The 21,150-nt window shown below is 36.9% G+C and overlaps 1 protein-coding gene across 1 annotated transcript in view; it reads right to left on the reverse strand.

Annotated features, from left to right (window-relative positions):
- Positions 1-21,150, reverse strand: part of LOC123665812 (endoplasmic reticulum membrane sensor NFE2L1-like) — a 135,749-nt gene that overhangs the window by 14,432 nt on the left and 100,167 nt on the right. The window contains exons 7-10 of the mRNA XM_045600050.1: positions 14,641-14,774; positions 13,090-13,160; positions 10,644-10,720; positions 8,144-8,240 (exon numbers count right to left, since the gene is read on the reverse strand). Of these exons, the coding sequence (XP_045456006.1) occupies positions 8,144-8,240; positions 10,644-10,720; positions 13,090-13,160; positions 14,641-14,774 (379 nt within the window). The remainder of the gene's footprint in view (positions 1-8,143; positions 8,241-10,643; positions 10,721-13,089; positions 13,161-14,640; positions 14,775-21,150) is intronic.

Genomic DNA, 21,150 nt, shown 5'->3' on the forward strand with positions numbered 1-21,150 from the left:
TGAGCGAAATTGTGCACGCGCATCATTTTTGCCAGGTAATATAAAGTTGTACTGTCGTAAAATTTTGGTTTGCATTATTAATATCGACTAATTTCAGACTTTCTATAACTTATTTACATACAAATTTATCTATCTTTGATAATGTGTAACAGTTTTTAAGGTTGCTAAATTGTTTAAATAGTTATGTTGATAAATGTTAAAAATCATACCATGGGGTTAGTTGTAACAAAAACCCGGGGCTAGTTGTAACAAAATTCCAGGCTTGATGTAACGTGTTACAATATGCCCCAAGTTATGTTCTTCAACACAAAGCCAAGAAGTGTACGAGTTAGCGGCAGCTAAAGTTTTAGAAAAAAAATGCATTATTCGGAAAGCTAGTCAGACTTTCGGATTATGCCACGTATCTTTTTATAGATACAGATTGTCTGGTATGTGGTGAAGCTTACACAGATTCAAATAAAGAAGATTGGTTAGAGTGTATCATTTGTAAGATGTGGGCACATGTAGGATGTGTTACAGGAGACACTATTTATTTTATTTGTATTAATTGTTGCTCAGATGAAGACTGAATTTAATTATAATGAAACCTACCAAATGTTGATTCTTATGTAAGTACAATACTTTGTTAGATAGATATTAAAAAGAGATAATTACGAAGCATACTTTACATATAAATAATTTAATTACTTACTGTGATATAAAAGTGCAATGATGATTATAAGTAGTTTTTAAGTACATAAAACAGTTAATTATTTAATTTTTAGGCGTTGATTACTTGAAAATCTATTTGAGTTGATTTTTGATAAGAATTACATAATACCTACTTTAAAAAGGTGTCAATTTTGTTAAAAATAAACAAAGAATAAATAATTACAGGTATTAGTGTCGTTTTTTTTTGTCGTTACTACTTGCCCCGGTAGATGTTACAACTTGCCCCAAGCATGAGGTAAGTTGTAACACCGCACTTCTTCTAGAAAATAATTGATTGTAAAATAATGACTAATAGTTATGGTATTATTTTTACTTTATTGGGTAGAGGAAGAGTTACAGCATCCATCCATCTTTATTTAGTAGCAATATAATCAATAGATTTCAAGATATATTAGTTTTCATGAAAAATGTTACAACAAGCCCCTCGCTTCCCTACTATACTGTTTTGTTTATGGTCAATTTCTGACGTCAAATTGAGAATAGATTAAAGATTAATATTGTTTGTCTATACTGAATGTCAAACATAACAATAATAAATTCATTAAAACCTTAATAATGTTTAAACTTATAATTTAAATTAATTATGGCCGAATTTCGACCACAAGGCCGCTACTAGTATCCAAAATTATCTCAAGCTATCTGTATATATGACCTCGATATCTATATGCGAGAAATTTGGGAAAAACAAGTCACCGAGATCATGCAATTAAAAACAAAACAAATACCTCTGGGATATGTATCACCGGTTCTCTATAAAGTTTTTTTTCGTTATATATCTTACCAGCTGTGCCCGCGACATTATCCGCGTGGAATTTAACAAAAAAGTTATTGTTCAATTCGCTGAGTTATAAAATAAATAAATTTCTAAAATAAGAGCAGTCTAAGTTACTCCTTATTACATCAGCTATCTGCCAGTGAAAGTCCCGTGAAAATCGGTCTAGCCGTTTCAGAGATTAGCCGGAACAGACAGGCGGACAAACAGACAAGAATTGTAAATATGTTATTTTGGTATATGTACCGTGTATTTGTTATTGTAGCCAAGTTGTTGTAGTATTTACTTGGCACCGACTTCAAAATTATAAAATATTTATTTATTCATTTCTGATTAACTAAATCAAAATACAAATTACTTTGTACTAAGTAAATTTATTTTTCACTTTTTAGTTTCTTGTTTGAAGTCGGTTTTTTTTTTGTTAAAATATGATTCTATAATATTACAAACAGACACTTCATTTTATTTATTTGTATAGGAAAGCTTAAAAGACACTCACCGCCGTGCAGCTAGTAGACCATATTATGTAAAATACGCAAAGTCAGGATGAAACGTTAGCTAGACGTGGCCTTTATCAGTGCTGATAAGGAACTGCCAGTCACCGTGAGTTTTATTTTACTTATGTCGTGTTTATTTAGTATTTACCTACTACAAAGATAATGTGTTTTTTATATGTAGAAATATTAAAATTTTGTGACAGTGCTGGTGGGTGGTGACATCCATCGATACAATTACCCCTTAGGACGATTTGCCACCACCCTCTGTATAAATTGCGATCCCATGGAATCACAAATCCTATGGGACTAATCCTGGGATAAAGACAACCTATGTCAACCTCGGACACTTAAATTATCACTAAGCATCAATCTATTTAGACACCGCGTTGGCGCAACAGTCACAAGACCTGTATGTTGCTGTTGCGGGTTCTATCATACATATGTTTGCCGTGGATGGATGTTGGTGCAGTCCTTGTGGGTCTCCCCACCGTGCCTCGGAGAGCACGATAAGCCGTCGGTCCCGGTTGTTAACATGTACACCTGATAGCGATCGTTACTCATAGTAGGGAATATAAATCCTTCAATCCGCATTGGAGCAGCGTGGTGTATTAAGCTCTGATCCTTCTCCTGCATGAGGAAAGAGGCCTCTGCCAAGTAGTGGGATATTACAGGCTGAAGCGTATCTATAAGGAAATCTTTGAGTAATAAATACCTAAAACTCAAATTCAACCAGTTGTTAGAAACTATATATCGGGAAACAACAAACACAAGCGCCCAAAGCACAACAAACTCCTTATATGTCCTACACATGTGTTTGGTGACAAAGGGATCGCTAGCGATAGACCGACGCTGTGACAAACATGCCAATTCCATGCTTTATATCAAAAATATTCCAGAATATTATCTATCCCTGTGCTAAAATACACCAAAATCTTATTTAATCGGCTTGTCGTGATTGATTAGGCAATTTATTTTAATTTATATTATAATTTAAAATGTTTAATGATACAATAAAATTGATAATTCGGCCAGTCTGTTTAAGATATAGATCATTTCGTCACTTTTAAGTAGTTCGTGAATTTACAAGTACTTAATTATGATGCCTATTCTTGAAGTAACTACACTCGCGTGCAACTGAATCGACTCAGGCCCTATATTGGTATAAAAGTTCGATTTTTAGGAAAATGGCTTATCCGATTTTCTTGTTTTTTTTTTTAATTGAAAGCCTAATCTTTTCTCTTAAAAAATGCTATCCTAATGAGAAAAATCGGTTGAGTATTTATTGATAAAATTTAATTTGATAGAAATGCATAAAAAATGAAGAAAAACGAAAACAACAACATAATGAATAAAAAAACTATTTTTGATAAAAGTAAAGAAAATTTAAATTTTCATTACTTTGTATTGCCTCCACTAGCTTTTATGACAAATAAAAGCTCAAAATAATAAAAAGCTCAAGCTCAATAGTCCAATTGAGGTGTTCACGAGCAAATTGAAGTCGGGCTTGACGGTGAGCTGCGGTCAGTTTCGGGCCTCTGGCTGGCCGTTTAGGAGTTAAATTGGCTTTCTTCAGCCGTCTTCTAATAGTCCACTGACTGACAGCCACTCCTCGAACCCTCCTGAGCTCCTGTTGCACATCAACGCCCGTGAGATGACGATTTCTCAACGAAGTTGAGACAATGAAGCGGTCGTCTGTCTCAGATGTGTTCCCGAGTCTATTGGTTTGTGGTCTCCGAACGAAGCCACCAGTCTCTTGAAACCTTCTGTATACTCGTGAAACAGCTGATTGGCTCATGTTAAGTTCACGAGCGACTTGGCGTTGATTATGGCCCGCTTGCAACAAAGCTACAACTTGGGCCGCTGCTTCTGAGGTAGTATCCATTGGATCTTAAAGAGAGGAGGGGGAGCTTAAAGAGATGTGTACCTGTCAACATCTGGCGTGTGACTAATACAAAATATGGGTCACGTGAGCTTTTATACATGATTTAGTCTCGCAATTCGTGGGTACCGCAACGAGTAGTTTCTGTAACGCTCACGTTTGACCGTATTTATTTAAAAAGTTTTGTCATTATTTATTTGAAAATTGCTATATTTATGGAAAAAAAATAATATATGTCCTTCGAATAAAAAAAAAAACTTTTACGAAAATCGGATAAGCCATTTTCCGAAAAATCAAACTTATATACCAATATACGGCTTGAGTCGATTCAGTTACACGCGAGTGTATAATCATATTAACTGAGGTAGGGTATAGCAGATAGTTTCCTGTTCAAAATATGGAGCAGCCCGACTGGGGTAGTACCTCGACCTTACAGAAGATCACAGCAAAATAATACTGCTTTCAAGCAGTGCTGTGTTTCTGTTGGTGAGTAAAGCGACCAGAGCTCCTGAGGGGAATTACAGATAGGTCGGCAACGCGCTTGCAATGCTTCTGGTGTTGCAGGCTTCTACGCACTACGGTAATCACTTACCATCAAAATACATGAAAAAAAAAATAGGGGGAACGGGAGGGGGGGGAAGGGAAGGGGTTGGTGTAATCTCAAGGGGGTGATACGAAAATGGTTTGGGAAACACAGGCCCTAAAAGTAATAAGCTTTCATATCCAATCTAGAATTCTTATATGAAAGACATTTTTGTTTGATTGTAATGTTTTTAAACTATTGAAGTGGTCTTGATTTTTTTTTACCCGTTGACTGATTGATAATTTCGTAACAAATGACGCGCGTTGGCTCAACGGTCACAGCAATGGTTTGCGGCTGTTTCGTTGGCGGTTGTGGGTTAAACCCCGCACATGACAAACATTTGTATTGGCCATATAGATGTTTGCCGTGGTCTGGGTGTATGTGCAGTCCTTGTGGGTCTCCCCACCTCTCACCACTCCCACCAGACGTTAAGCCTTCGGTCTCGGTTGTTATAATGTACACCAGATAGCGGTCGTTGCTCATAGTATGGAACATATCCGCCAACCCGCATTGGAGCAGCGTGGTGGATTACGCTCTGATCCTTTTCCTGCATGGGGAACAAGGCCTATGCCCAGTAGTGGGATATTACAGGCTGAAGCGTAATTTTTGATTAGGTTTTTGAAGTAAAACTTCTTTACACACGCTTGACTTGGGGAGTAAGCTGGTGAGAGTGTGACGAGAGCGTTACGAAAAGTGTGATCGGGCGAGGCGAACGGAAATTGTGAGAGAGAGATATAAGTCAGTAGAGATAGAAAGACAGGGAGATATGTTAAAATTTTCAATATTTAGAAATTTCATCCCCAATATCAAGCTCTAAGTAGCATGACAGCTGTCAAAAATATCAAAATGTCAAACAAGTTGAAATTATAATTTTAATATTAAATGTAACTCACCATCGTATAATTTGTAGTAGGGATGCAAATAATCCACCTCCCGTCTGAATACGGGATTCAAAAATGACGGTATCGGGTAAAAAGTTGTATAGGGATAACGTATCAACATCATATCCATCTTTATTTATTTCTTATATCTGATTAATCGTAAAACTTATACGGGATTTCCTTTATCTATATATGTTTATATTTTTATTACTTTTTTACTTTCGATCTCTCATTTATTATCTGTGCTATTTATAATCTGCGACCTCTGACAGTCCGCGTTCGGAAATTTTCTCTGACGTTTACGCAAACAGTCGTAATAGCGGCGCAAATAAATTTAATCCTTCGCTTAATGTCATAACAAACAGTGTATGTTTGTTTGCATCGCAATATACATAGAAATAGAATTGTTTTTCATATCGGAACGAAGTTTTCTCGAAACTTGAACGACCATAGACAAAAGTTATATCGTTTTAGCACAAAAACCGGAACTTTCGTTAGTGAATCGCAGGATATCCGTGGTCTTCGTAGAGCACAGCAAAAAGCACATAGACACAGGGAACATTCGTTATTATGCACCTTTCTACTCTTCGTTGTGTCTTTCAGAAAGTATGACATAAGTAGGCCTTTGTTATCACTCGAGCAAGAAATTTTAGAAAAAAAAGTTTACTTTCAGGCACAAAAAGTTTACACTTGCAACAGTTTTAAATTTAAAAAAAGCAAAATGTCAATCACTAGTGTTTATCAAAAAAAAAAAAAAACGCAAAACAAACAAAGAGTTTTTTGGAACGCCCAATTTGACACGTAATCACTTGATGATGTTCTTCTTCACGAACAATCTGTAGACGTACGAGAAAATTCCCATCTTGATAATACTGATAATAATAGTTTAAAAAAAATAATCAACAAATCTACACTTTTAGAACGTGAAATAAGACCTTATAAAAAAATTAAAAAATTAAAACAGCACTGGCCACAATAAAAAAAAAACTTTTTTTTTTGCACGAATGACAGCTCCGTTACGCGCGAACACAGCGAATGTCACAAGATAACACGAGAAAAATATCTCAGTGCAAAACAAACAGAACTATCTTTTATCTATTATTTGTATAGAAACAATAAAGATAAATACTTTTAACTTAACGTTTTGCATATTTATAACGAAACGCAACCGAACTGTGACATCCATTTAGAATATAAACTATGACTAACTAATTTTTTTTTTTGTGTTGCATCATATTATCATCATATATTGGCCATTTCGCGATAAAATAGATAAGGCTGATTATTTATACAAGAAATTATAAAGGAACAAATAATTCATTGTTGCTATCGACAGATAAACATTTCGCAACATTGTAACGTCATGGATTGCTACCAACATTCAGACACGAAAATCGAATTGAAATTCAAAGCCATACTAATATTATGAAAAGGATCGATTTAATATCTTGTTTTTTATGTATGTAATATTCTTTATTACCTCATATCTCTAGAACCACTGAACTATAAAGGAACAAATAATTCATTGTTGCTATCGCCAGATAAACATTTCGCAACATTGTAACGTCATGGATTGCTACCAACATTCAGACACGAAAATCGAATTGAAATTCAAAGCCATACTAATATTATGAAAATGATCGATTTAATTATTTTGTTTGTTAGGTATGTAATATTCTTTATTACCTCATATCTCTAGAACCACTGAACGGATTTACATAATTGAGGTCTACTTTCTCTTTGGATTCTCTAAAACAACTGGGTCCCTAAAAACAACTATTATAATGTACTATACTTGAAACACATATTTGAAATGTAGTTCATTATATTTATTTATATTTTCATTTTCATTTAGGAAACAATGCAATTTCACATACAATAAAAAAAATAATAACAATATATTGCATGATACCAGTCTATGCTATGGGGCTACGCTTTAAAGAATATAGCCACCCCCTCTCTTCCCGTGGGTGTTGTAAGAGGCGACTAAGGGACATTAACACAGTTCCACTACCACCTTGGAACTTATAAAGGCAACCGATGGCGGGATAACCATCAACAGCTGATTTTAAATAGACAGGCTGAAGACGGGCAGCAGCGTCTTCGGTGCGACAAAGCCAGCCCCGCGGTCACCAACCCGCCTGCCCAGCGTGGTGACTACGGGTAACACACATGAGTACACGCCATTTTTGGCGCGAACTTGTGGAGTCCTATGTCTAGTACTGGACATTGATACCAGTCTAGTTCCCGCTAAAAACTAAAACATATAAACAACACTAGCCGTGCCCCGCGGTTTAATTTGAGGAATGAATCTACTCATATAGTATTATAGCCTATTATAGCCTATGAGCCTTCCTCGGTAATAAGGCTATCTAAAACAAAAGGAATGCTTCAATTCTAACCGGTATTTCCTGAGTTTTTGCTTTATAATACAGACTATAGTCTGCACCGCTCATATATGACAGGTTAGGGTATTTCCCCTTTTGAGTTCACTTCTTTACATAACTAGGCCGGCAAACAAGCGTACGGTTCACCTGATAGTAAGCGATTACAGTAGCTTATAGACGTCTGCAACGCCAGAAGCATCGCAAGCGCGTTAACCCCCCCCCCCACCCGGTTGGAGGGGGGGGCTCTGGTCACCTTACTCACGACAGGAACACAATATTACTTGAGGAGTTAGTTAGCTGTGATCTTCTGTAAGCTCGAGGTACTACCCAAGTCGGGCTACTCCATATTTTGAGCAGGAAATTTCCCGATGTGCCCCTATCACCTACCCTACATCTGCTATATTAGGGTATATTTAAATTTACGATTCCTTACCTTCGTTCATAGCCATATCCATCAGTTGTAGATCTTCATCGTTTAGAATCGACTGGAGGAAACCGTCTTGATTGGGGGGCATCTCTGATGTGGAGTTCTGTGACAATGAAAAAATATTTATACTGACTTGTTTCTTTTTTTTTAGATTTCTCCTCATTTTTTGGAAGTTAGTTAATGACAGTTTGACGAACAGTTGGATAGGTGAATACGGGTTTACTCGACATTAACTACAATATGTGGCTACGGCATCAAAGAGTATAGCCTCTCTTCCCGTGGGTGTCGTAAGAGGCGACTAAGGGATAACACAGTTCCGCTACCACCTTGGAACTTAAGAAGCCGACCGATGGCGGGATAACCATCCAACTGCTGGCTTTGAAATACGCAGGCCGAAGACGGGCAGCAGCGTCTTCGGTGCGACAAAGCCAGTCCTGCGATCACCAACCCGCCTGCCCAGCGTGGTGACTATGGGCAACACACATGAGTTCACGTCATTTTGGCTCGAACTTGTGGAGGTCTATATCCAGCAGTGGACTGCGATAGGCTGAAGTGATGATGAACTACAATTAATTTCCTAAAGCACATGATACACTTAGTGAAATTATTATTCGAAAGAAATTTTAAACTTAGAAATTTTAAACTTGATTTAAATATTAATATTTTCGAACGAAGGTCCTTGTGAAGCGATACGGAGGTTTTTTTTTTGTATTTGGTATCGCAGGGAAACCCATTTACGGGTGATATCCAGGATGCCCGGGTAGGCATTCCTAGACCGTATGTCGGCTTCAGCACTTGGGGCTGCAATACCGACCAAAACCCCTGCGGGAGCCTTCAAACGCATGTTGCGGAGGGGTACCCTCCCTAGCCGGCAAAAAAAAAGTCCATGACGTTAAAAAAGCATAAGATTTTTATGTATAATCTATGTATGATAGCTATACAGTGGTTAATGTATGGTCTACGTGATGACTGTTATTATTATTGCAGTTTGCTTTTATTATTATATCATTCGATAATTATTATATATTTTTATAAATCATTGTAAATAAAATAAATTTGTAAAATAATTTTGTGAAGTAGTTTTTCTTTTTTTTGATATTCATCGATTAAAAAATCATAATCAAAAATGTATAACCGAATAATTATTTTCTTTATGCGTCGAATAGAACTTTTTTTTTTATTCTTCATTACAGCCATACAGCCTTAAAGGCTAAGTCGGCTCATAAGTCGTAAATACTAGATCTGTGTACAATTATTTACACAGTTTGGTTGTCTGAGTCTGGCCTTTGTCTGAGGAAAATAGAATGAAATATGTAACTGAGGGTTCTATCACTGAAAGTTATTGTAAATTTAGAGCTAAAAACGGTACAGAAAAAGAATAATTGTGTTTGCTCGCAAACGAAAAAAAAACCGACTTCAATTACATCGACAAGTAATACAACGTAGATCGACGAAAAAATAGTCAAGCAACTACGCGTTATCAAAGATTACTCAAAAAGTAGTTATCAGATCTCGATAAAATTTATATGTGACCATATGATAAACATCAGCTTTCGATTAAATTAAAAATTATCAAAATCAGTACACCCAGTAAAAAGTTATTACGGATTGTCGAGAGTTTCCCTCGATTTCTCTGGGATCCCATCATCAGATCCTGGTTTCCTTATCACAGTACTAAACTAGGGATATCCCCTTTCTAACAAAAAAAGAATTATCAAAATCGGTACATGCAGTAGAAAGTTATGCGGTATAATACAACGTAGGTCGACGAAAAAAGCGTCAAGTAAAAACGCATTATTAGATATAACTCGAAAAGTAGTTGTTAGATCTCAAATAAATTTAAATGGGACCAATTTTAATGGGACCAAACAAAATTTGTCGAAATCGGTCTACCCGGTCAAAAGTTCTGATGTAACATACATAAAAAAAAAAAAAAAAAAAAAAAATACAGTCGAATTGAGAACCTCCTCCTTTTTTGGAAGTCGGTTAAAAAGAGGTTCGATATGAGTTCCTGTCTCAAAGGATCATTTCTGGTACATTCCATGAGTACACGGTAAAGATCCTCATTGGAGCCACAGACGGTACAGTTAGGACTATTAGCTTGTCGAATAGAACTTGAAATTAATCTAACATATAAAATTCTCGTGTCACGGTGTTTGTAGTTAAACTCCTCCGAAACGGCTTGACCGATTCTCATTAAATTTTGTGTGCATATCGGGTAGGTCTGAGAATCGAACAACATCTATTTTTCATCCCCCCAAAATGTTAAGGGTAGTCCATCCCTATTTTTTTTTACTTTTAGATAAATTATTTATTTTTTATTTTATATTGATTTGGCGTTGAAAAATACATATAACCCTAAATTTTCACCCTTCTACCACCAACCCCTATTTTTAAATAGCGTTTAGTGGCAAGACAACGTTTGCCGAGTCAGCTAGTATTTTATAATAGGAAATTTGTTCCTATATGGTGTTATGGTTATGGTGTGGAAAAAATTAAGGCTTACCTGATAGTACAGGGGGTCGTGTTGCTGGTGATGCGCTGACTCCACCTTGTACGCCCCTTCAAGAGGCGTCGGCGCTCCTACGAGAATACAATTAACGTGTTTCAATATAATTCAACTATAATATAAACCCAAGTACGCTTCAGCGTGTAACATCCCACTGTTGGACATAGGCCTCTTGCCCCATGTAGGAGAAGGATCAGAGCTTAATCCACTACGCTGCTCCAATGCGGGTTGGAGGACATATTCCCTACTATGAGTAACGATAGCTATCAGGTGCACATGATAACAACCGGGACCGACGGCTTAACGTACTTTCTGAGGCGCGGTGGGGAGATCCACAAGGACTGCACTAACATTTAGACCACGGCAAACATCTGTATGGCCAATACAAATGTTTTTTTTTTAATGTCACTAGGTTGGCAAACAAGCGTACGGCTCACCTGATGGCCATTACCGTAGCTTATTGACACCTGCAACACCAGAAGCATCGCAAGCGCATTGCCGACCCAATCCCCAATCCCCCCAGGAGCTCTGGTCTCCTTACTCACCAACAGGAACACAATACTGCTTGAAAACAGTATTATTTTGCTGTGATCTTCTGTAAGGTCGAGATACAACCCCAGTCGGGCTGCTCCATATTTTGAGCAGGAAATTCCTGCTGTGCCCTACCTCAGTTAAGTTAGTAAGTAATGTTTGTCAAGCAACAGCCACAAACCATTGTTATGACCGTTGGGCTAACGCGTCGTCATCTATAATATATATACATAAACACGAGAAGGAATAACAAAATTGTAACTCCAAGTTCCCGACTGCGCAAAGTAAACGTCTCTAATATCTAATATAATAAATAAAGCTTATTATTCGGTGCAGGATTACATAGTTGATAAAGATGTGTGGACTTAGTGACGCTGTACTTCATGCAGGATATTACTAATTTCGTACTAAAACACAGTTTATATATTATTTTCAAAAGAGTAACTGCAGTTTCTTGCCGATTTTTCTCTGTAGAATTTACATTCTGCATCGGTGGTAGCTTCACTTTTACAAAAATAATAATCACTTTAAAATTTTAATTTGTAAAATGACGATTCGAAAGTGCCTTTGAAGCCTATTTGAATGAAGTTGATTTTGATTGACTAGACCGATGGCGCTGTATGCAGTGACCGTGCTATTTGGTCCGAGAGTTGTACGTTTGATTCCCGAGTCTAGATGTAATATTTACATTTAACAATTTATATATGTATTATTTATATGTCCAGTCCACCACCCAACAGACCACGGTGGAGCGACGTGGTGCATTAATCTCCGATCTACATGAAGGAAGAGGCCTATGCCCAGCGGTGAGATATTTGGTGGGATTTTGTTACAAGCTGAATCAATAAATAAAAATAATAATTGCTGTGTGGCTACGACGGTATAGAAGATAGTAGTTCCACTACCACCTTGGAACTCAAAAAGCCGACCGATGGCGGGATAACCATCCAACTGCTGGCATTGAAATACACAGGTCGAAGACAAAGCCAGCCCTGCGGTCACCAACCCGCCTGCCCAGCGTGGTGACGGCAAAACACATGAGTACACTCAATTTTTGGCGCGAACTTGGGGAGGCCTGTGTCCAGCAGTGGACTGCGATAGGCTGAAGTGATTATGATGAACCAATAAATCAACTATATGTGTATATCTATAAAACAAGGAATGAAAAGGCAACGTCTGCCGCGTCAGCTGATAATAAAATACAGTACGTGTATTTAATTAATTTATTTATATTATTAGATTGGAGGATTCACTTTGTTTTGCCTTTTTGATGACCCTACTCTGTTTTGTTTTAAAATCCCCTCTACCCCAAGGTTGTCTGGAAGAAATCGTTTACCTAGCGATAAGACCGCCTTTGTGCATATTATTATTTTGTAATTTTTTATATTTTATACCTACGTACTTTAACTCTTGTACTGTGTGGCTACGGTACTAAAGAATATAGTTACCCCTTTCTTCCCGTGGGTGTCGTAAGAGGCGACTAAGGGATAACACAGTTCCGCTACCACCTTGGAACTTAAAAAGCCGATCGGTGGCGGGATAGCCATCCAACTGCTGGTTTTGAAATACACAGGCCGAAGACGGGCAGCAGCGTCTTCGGTGCGACAAAGCCAGCCCTGCGGTCACCAACCCGCCTGCCCAGCGTGGTGACTATGGGCAAAACACATGAGTTCGCGCTATTTTTTGGCGTGAACTTGTGGAGGCCTATGTCCAGCAGTGGACTGTATAGGCTGTAATGATGACTTTAACTCTTATGCACAATGAAGTATATTTCTTCCTTCTTTTTCCTCAAAGTGAGTTCACTATGTACCCATGTAGTTACATGGGTACATAGTTACATACATATTAATATATGCTATTACTACTGCCCGCGTCTTTGCTCGATTAATTTTAATTTTATCAAAATTCTCACCATACGCGTCATGCTTCTCCGGAACTGGCGGTGGTACGTGGTAGTTCGGTGTGTAGCCTGCGGCGCCATGGCTGGAAATAAATTAAATAATTTACTTGTAAATAATTGTATTTGCTCGCAAACGAAAAAAAAAAACCGACTTCAATTACATCGGCAGGTAATACAACGTAGGTAGACGAAAACATTGTCAAGTAAATACGCGTTATTAGATATAACTCGAAAAGTAGTCGTCATATCTTATCAAATTTAAACGAAAACACATTGACAAGCATCAGCTTTTAATTAAAATAAGCACTATCAAAATCGGTAAACCCAGTTAAAAGGTCCTGAGCTAACATGCATAATAATATTTAAAAAAAAAAAGAATCTAATTTAGAACCTCCTTCTTTATTGGAAGTCGATAAAGAAACACAAGACACAATTACTACGATTAATGAACCTTGTGTCCGGTAAAAGGAAATAGACGAACGCCCAAAGCCCTACAGACACGTTTCTGGTGGTCCAACTAACCGCTGGTACAATTAGTTTCCAGGTGCCTTTTTTTGTAAAATTTTTACTAATACATATACATTACTACCTGACCCCGCAAACGTTGTTTTGCCATATATTTTATTAACCTTCTCAATACCCCCCCCCCCGCCCCTTATAACTTAGAGAAATGAAAAATAGATATTGGCCGATTCTCAGACCTAACCGATATGCACACAAAATTTCATGAGAATCGATCAAGCCGTTTCGGAGGAGTTTAACTACAAACACCGCGACACGAGAATTTTATATATTAGATTAGTAGACATTAAGAACAATTACTAGAATTATGATTGATAGCTATGTATTAATCATGTAAGGAAATTTATTCAATAAAATAACCCTTTCGGGGTTTTACCGTAGTCATGTTAAAAGTTTCAAACATACTATAATTTATTAGACAAACATCAGCTTTCGATTAAAAAATGAATCATAAAAATCGGTACAGCCAGTTATGCGCGGTATAATACAACGTAGATGGACGAAAAAATAGTCATCTAAATACGTATTATTAGATATAACTCTAAAAGTACTTGCCAGATCTCAATTAAAATTATATGGGACTATTATATGACACGAACCACATTTCGATTAATCTCCAAAAGAAATCAAAGTAAGTCCCGTAGAATAATATTTTTTTTTATGAGTTTACACCTTGACGATCGATTTTCATATAGGACCTCCGGTATGAAAACAATATGAGAAGTACATCTACCGAACGAATGACCTCGTTACGTTTCTCGTAACGCCATCTATCGGAACTCAACAGAGTTCTGATAGACGTTGACGTTTTCTAATAACGCCATCTATGGCGATATATCGGCGAACCTATCATATGATAGGTTCGCCGATATATCGCCATATTTGATTAGTTTATTTACCATTTGATACGGTATTAATCTTGGTCTTAGACTAGTAAGCCTTTTTTGTATCTATTTAGACAGTCGATCTGAAAGTAAACTCCAGTCGTGCGTCGGAGCTGACACACACACACTTTTTTTATTACTACAGTTTTTATCTCACCTGATGTTGTGTGGGTGGTGCGGCGCGTGCGGATGCTGGTGGTAGTGCTGGTACTGCTCGGGGGGCGGGGGGATGGTCAGCAGCGACGCCAGGTCCTGCCAGCGCTGTTCGACAGACATAGAACGCATCAGCGACTGCAACAATGACGTCTCAATGAACTGAACAGAACTCTTTGACTATTCAATAAATACATCGCTGCGTAGTATTAAACAAATTTTATATTCCTAACTTTTGATTTCGCGCTATAGTTGAGTTACCTGTTTTTTTTTTTTTTTTTTTAGTTTTCTTTGTAACGCATGCTATGTCCACATCTAGTAGGACTCAATTGTACATACATACTTTACACTTTGTACTTTACTTTATATGTCTATATTTAACGATTGTAGTCGGTTTTGTGAACTAATTAAAAAAAAATCACTTCCCGCCTCCCCGCTGTCTGTATTGATCAGATCTTTAAATAACAATTAGAGTAACAATACTCTCAAGCAGTATTGTCTTCTCGTGGTCAGTGAGGTTGCCAGAGCTCGTAAGGAGGGACAGGAATATCATTCGTGGTGTTGCAGGTGTACATAAGCTACGGTATTCGCTTTGTTCCCTACTTTTGTAGGATGAAAATTACAATATTATGAATTTCAGAAATACAGCGCTACTAAACCCATACGTTTTTATTGGTAATATTTATCGTTGAGAAATAAATAAGATTGGAGTGTCTGCTTGTAGTATTAAAATAACCGCTATTGCACTAAATGCACGATAGATATACCAAAATAAGATTTTTTTCAATTTTTGTCTGTCTGTCTGTCTGTTTGTTTTAGCTAATCTCTGAAGCGGTTGGACCGATTTTGACGGGATTTACTGGCCGATAACTGATGTAATAAGGAGTAAATGGAGCTATTTTTATTTTTGAAATTTAATTATTTTATAACTGCGAACTGAAAAATAACTTTTTTTGTTAAATTCCACGCGGACGAAGTCGCGGGCACAGCTAGTAATATAATATTGAAGAGAATAATACGCTTGATGGAATACACATCTGTTTTTGAAGTTTACTTCTCAGGAAGGGTTCATATAGGGTTCGCGTTATGAAAAAAATGTAGATAGAATTACGCTTTACAGCGCTTCTATCTGTAGCAATCTATGCTATAATATTATAAAGCTAAAGAGTTTGTTTGTTTGTTTGTTTGTTTGTTTGTTTGAACGCGCTAATCTCAGAAACTACTGGTCCGATTTGAAAAATTATTTTTGTGATAGATAGCCCATTTATCGAGAAAGGTTATAGGCTATATATCATTACGCTAAAACCAAAAGGAGTGGAGCACCAATGATGAATATTTCAAAATCGGGGGTACTTTTTCCCTTTTGAGAGCTTCCGATGCGTATGCTGTGAAAACAGTTAGTTTCGCAAAAAACATGTATGACAGAATTGATCCTCTTTAAAAGTTCTAAAAAAAAGTCCGCGACAGCATATATCTATCTTTTAAGGTTGGCTCACTATAACCTTTTTTATGCTAACCAAGTTTGTTCTAAAATAATGCATTATTTGCGAAGATGTTTTTATAAACATGATATTAATCCTTATTTAAATAAATACGTTTTTCATCACAAGTATTTAATTTAAAACATAATAGCCTTTTACATAATTCGATTTCAATGAGTACCTCAGGAGATATCGCAGTTTTAAAATAACATCGCATCAAAATAATTAACAAGTATTGCGCGCGTATTAGTATACCACGCGGACGAAGTCGCGCGCAGAAGCTATACCCCATAAAAAAAATTAGACACAGGTGTTTGGAATTACTTAATGAATACAGGTTTTTACTAGCTCCAGTATACGAACAAAATTCTTTGGGCATACGTGGTGCTTGTATTTGCTGGTCATAAGATAGTAAATTCAAACTTGCGTTCTAGCTTTACATGAAAAATTGTGTGCACCGTCAATCCCTTTGATTTGTCAAGTCGCAGAGCCACGATATTATCTATTTCGAAATGTCGAGCTGTATTTAGGACCAAATCCTATTTATTGCACATGTCTTGAAATGCACGTTTTGCATGCCACACTGCGACACATTCTCTGACGATCTGTTCTTTTCATTTTCGTAGTTACTATTATTATTATCATCATTTCACGTACCGTACCGTAGTTTCTAGTTTTTGTCTGTCTGTCTGTCTTTCTGTTGGCTTATCTTCGGAGAGGCTGAACCGATTTTTATAGGAGTCATTAGAAGACAAAAAAGGTTGGGGGGCAAAACATAGGCTCCTTTTTATCCCGAAATTTCCGCTAAATCGGGGTTTTACGCGGGAAAAACCATGTTTACCGTGTCCGAGTACCTAACGCCCAGATAGATATGAAATACCCAAACATTTTTTATTAAATACGACAATTTTTTGCGATCAAATTCTTTTTTTTTAAATAATTGTGTTGAATTTTTGTGGGACAATCATTAAAAGATTATTTAACTGAGGTAGGGCACAGCAGGAATTTTCTGCTCAAAATATGGAGCAGCCCGACTGGGGTAGTACCTCGACCTTACAGAAGATCACAGCTAAATAATACTGCTTTCAAGCAGTATTGTGTTCCTGTTGGTGAGTAGGATAACCAGAGCTCCTGGGGGGATTGGGGATTGGGTCGGCAACGCGCTTGCGATGCTTCTGGTGTTGCAGGCGTCTATAAGCTACGCTTACCATCAGGTGAGCCGTACGCTTGTTTGCCGACCTAGTGACATAAAAAAAAAGATATAGAGATAGTGATGAAGGTTATAGGCAACTACTTTCCTCAAATTAACGCGGGTGAAACCGCGGTGTACAGCTAGTACATATATAATAGTGTACCAGCGTTTACTGTACACATACGAGTCGCAAGCGTCAGTTTGTGTTTTGATTTTCGAGTTTTATATTTTTTGAAATGGAAGTTTTTTACGCACGGTTGACTCGGGGAGTAAGCTGGTGAATGCGTGACGAGAGCTTTACGAAGTGTGATCGGGCGAGGCGAACGGAAGATGAGACGGAGATGTAAGTTAGTGAAGATAGACAGAGAGAGTTACGTTTCATAAGTTTTGCTTTAGTCGTGTGGTCTAAAGCACACTTGTTTATTTTTTTTCTTTTTTTTGTATAGATAGTAAAGAGTGCATCTGACAGTGATAATTAAAAATGAAAAAATATTTTTTTACAAATCAAACGTCAACAGCCATTTCCTAAAACGGTGTTTTCTGTCACACGTTCGATATTACTCGAAGGTCTCATTTTTACCGTTGACCGCTCATGAACAAATATTGTCGGAACGTCGTCTTGACTTTATTAAACAGTTGTCGAAGTAAATCATTTATAATGGGAGTGAAAACGGATTGGAACCCGTTGCATACTTTTTTTTTATTTAAAAAACAACCGTGCTTAAAGAAGTTTTACTTCAAAAAATTAATCTTTAAATGCTAAACGCCAAACTTGAGAATGTCTGTACAGACGCCAATAGCTTTTTTTGAAGTTGACAGTTCTCAAGACATCGTCCTGAACTAGATGTTTCTCTTGGCTTTACTCGTGGTGATGTTGAGGACAAAGTCTCGTAGCTAGCTATATTACAGCCTATGGCACTACATAATAATGTAGCTATCTCGCTTTCTAATATCAAAATGAATCAATATTCCTCCCGAGTAAGAATCAAATCTACGACTGCCAGGACAACAGCTTACGCGATAACCACTACACCCTCGATTAATAACAAAAGTTGCTCAGATTAGATCGAACAAATAAACAAACATACCGACAGTTAAAGATTCACGAAACACCAGAACGGCAAACACTCGAGAATGAACGGTGAAAATGATGTCAACAGGTGCATGTATTTACATGTCATATTGACATGCCGTATTTACATATGCATGTTGACATAGTGGCACGCGAACGAGAGCGGTCCGAATGTTTACTTACGCTATGGTTGGCTTTTTTTAAAATCTCTAACACTTTTTTTTTGTCTATGGCGTTTCTATGATTGCTCGATGTGGTGGTCTTCTAATATCGCTAATTTGGGAATTGGTTTCCAAAATTATTTAAGAAAAAATGTGTGTGTCAGCTCTGAGGCATTACTGGAGCTTACTTCTTCAGATCGAATAGGCACAAAAAAGGCTCACTAGTCTAAGAAAAAGATTAATATCAAATGGTAAATAAACGAATCAAATAACGCCATCTACAACCCAATAGATGGCGTTACGAGAAACGTAACGAGGTTCGTTCAGTAGATTTCACTCCTTATATTTTATGATACTGGGGGCCTTATATGAAAATCCATTCTTAAAGAGTAAAAACTACGCATCTCAGCTCCGACACGCGACTTGAGTTTACTCCTTTAATGCTCTTTTGAACGAATCGAATAATAATTAATTATACCAAAATAAAAGTGTGTGTGTACTTATGTGGGCACGTAAGAAGTTATGCTTCATTGGCTAGTTAACTTCACGTTGTTAACTTCTTCTTCGTTGACTAGCAAACTTCAGGGTATCAGTTTTTTGTGACTGTGCGCGCGCATCGTAACAATATACTCTCATCATGTTCCCCTAACGCGTCAAAAGATATAATTTCAATAAATATCCAAAATCAAAACGTGAAATGACGCTCGCGACTCTGTATGTGTACAGTAAACGCTGGTACACTATTATACCCATATATTGCTACAGCTAGAAGCGCTTTAAAGCGACGCCCAGCGTCACTGCTGTTGCGTTGTTTTTTTCACTCCCCATACATTTTGCGGAGTTAACTCCAAAAAACCGTTTACCACAAATATATGCTTTATAAAACTTTCGTATTTTCAAAACTCTTTAAGACGATTATAAGCGAAATTTTAATGAAAGCACAATATTTACACAACAACGGAAGCGTAACTCTTATATCGATATTTGCTCAAAAGAAATAAATAAGCATGACGTCGATATTTCTAATAAATTCGTCAATCTGTACATACTTGTTGTAAACCGCTAACCAAATTTTACTGTTTTTAAGTCTATGACTATCAGAGAAAGTATTCCAGCTTAAGATGGGCCGTGCGTTCAAAGGCTTATGTGAACTCCAGGGTTGAAGTTATTTGGTCATAATAATTATTTTGAAACCCGTAGTTTTTGAACTGGCTTATTGGTAGCTTATCGACATTTAAAATAAATTCGTCAATCTACACAACATACATACAAGTTATAAACCGCTGATTTACCTCATTTTACTGTTTTTTTTTTTTCAAATCGGAGAAAAAAGAATTCCAGCTTAAGATGAGCCTTACGTTCAAAGGTTTATGTGCGTTCCGGAGTTCAAGTTATATGGATATAATACTGATATCTGTAATTTTTTATCTGACAAATCTAATAGCTTATTGATTAGTTTTGAATTGCCGTTTTACCACCAACTAGTGGTCGCCCAGTGGTCGACATTCGACCATAATTTAACCATAGACTTTAACAATAAACAAAATAGTATGTAATAACTAGCTGACTCCGTTGTCAAAGGTTGTCTTGCCGCTAAACGCTATTTAAAAATAAAGGTTGGTGGTAGTCATAATAAAATAAAAAATAAATAATTTATCTAACATATAAAAAAAAAATTGGGGTGGACTACCCCTAACATTTAGGGGGATGAAAAATAGATGTTATTCGATTCTCAGACCTACCCGATATGCACACAAAATTTCATGAGAATCGGTCAAGCAGTTTCGGAGGAGTTTAACTACAAACACCGCTACACGAGAATTTTATATATTAGATATGCGTGTTGTGTCAAATACATGATAGTTTATATATATATATATATACTCGTATATATATATGTCACTAGCTCGGCAAACAAGCGTACGGCTCACCTGATGGTAAGCGATTACCGTAGCTTATAGACGTCTGCAATACCAGAAGCATCGCAAGCGCGTTGCCGACCCAATCCCCAATCCCCCCCACGAGCTTTGGTCACCTTACTCACCAACAGGAACACAATACTGTTTGAAAACAGTATTATTTACCTGTGATCTTCTGATCTCTGAATTCCTGCTGGGCCCTACCTCAGTTCAAAAGGTAAAAAGGTAGTGTGTGTAATATTTTTTTTTTATTGATTTAATATCCTCCTTCTCTATATAAACCATAAGTGTGCGAAATTTCATAGTCCTCCGTCAGCGCAATTTTCGTAAAAAGGGGTACAAAGTTTTTGGTTCACGTAATATTACCAATAACTGTTTTTTATAAGTCTATGAGCAAAATCGTTCAACTGAAGATGAACCGTACAATTAATACCAATGCCTCACACTTACCTACCCTCAATGCGGGATTTTTCAAAACGGGTGAGTATAGAATTTTAAAGGGATGACAAGATATTTTTGTGATGCTTAATATGTTACCATAAAAAAAAATTGACAGTTATGGAGACTGCCGATTGAAGTAAAAACTTAGAACTTTTATAATAAAATTTTAAAATTTTATAATTTTGGAATAAAAATTATCAACATCAATAGATATACTGTTATGAGCGTGTCGGTGACTCGAAAGCACG

This window comes from Melitaea cinxia, chromosome 25 (genome assembly GCF_905220565.1).
Source record: "Melitaea cinxia chromosome 25, ilMelCinx1.1, whole genome shotgun sequence".
In the NCBI taxonomy this organism is placed as follows: domain Eukaryota; kingdom Metazoa; phylum Arthropoda; class Insecta; order Lepidoptera; family Nymphalidae; genus Melitaea; species Melitaea cinxia.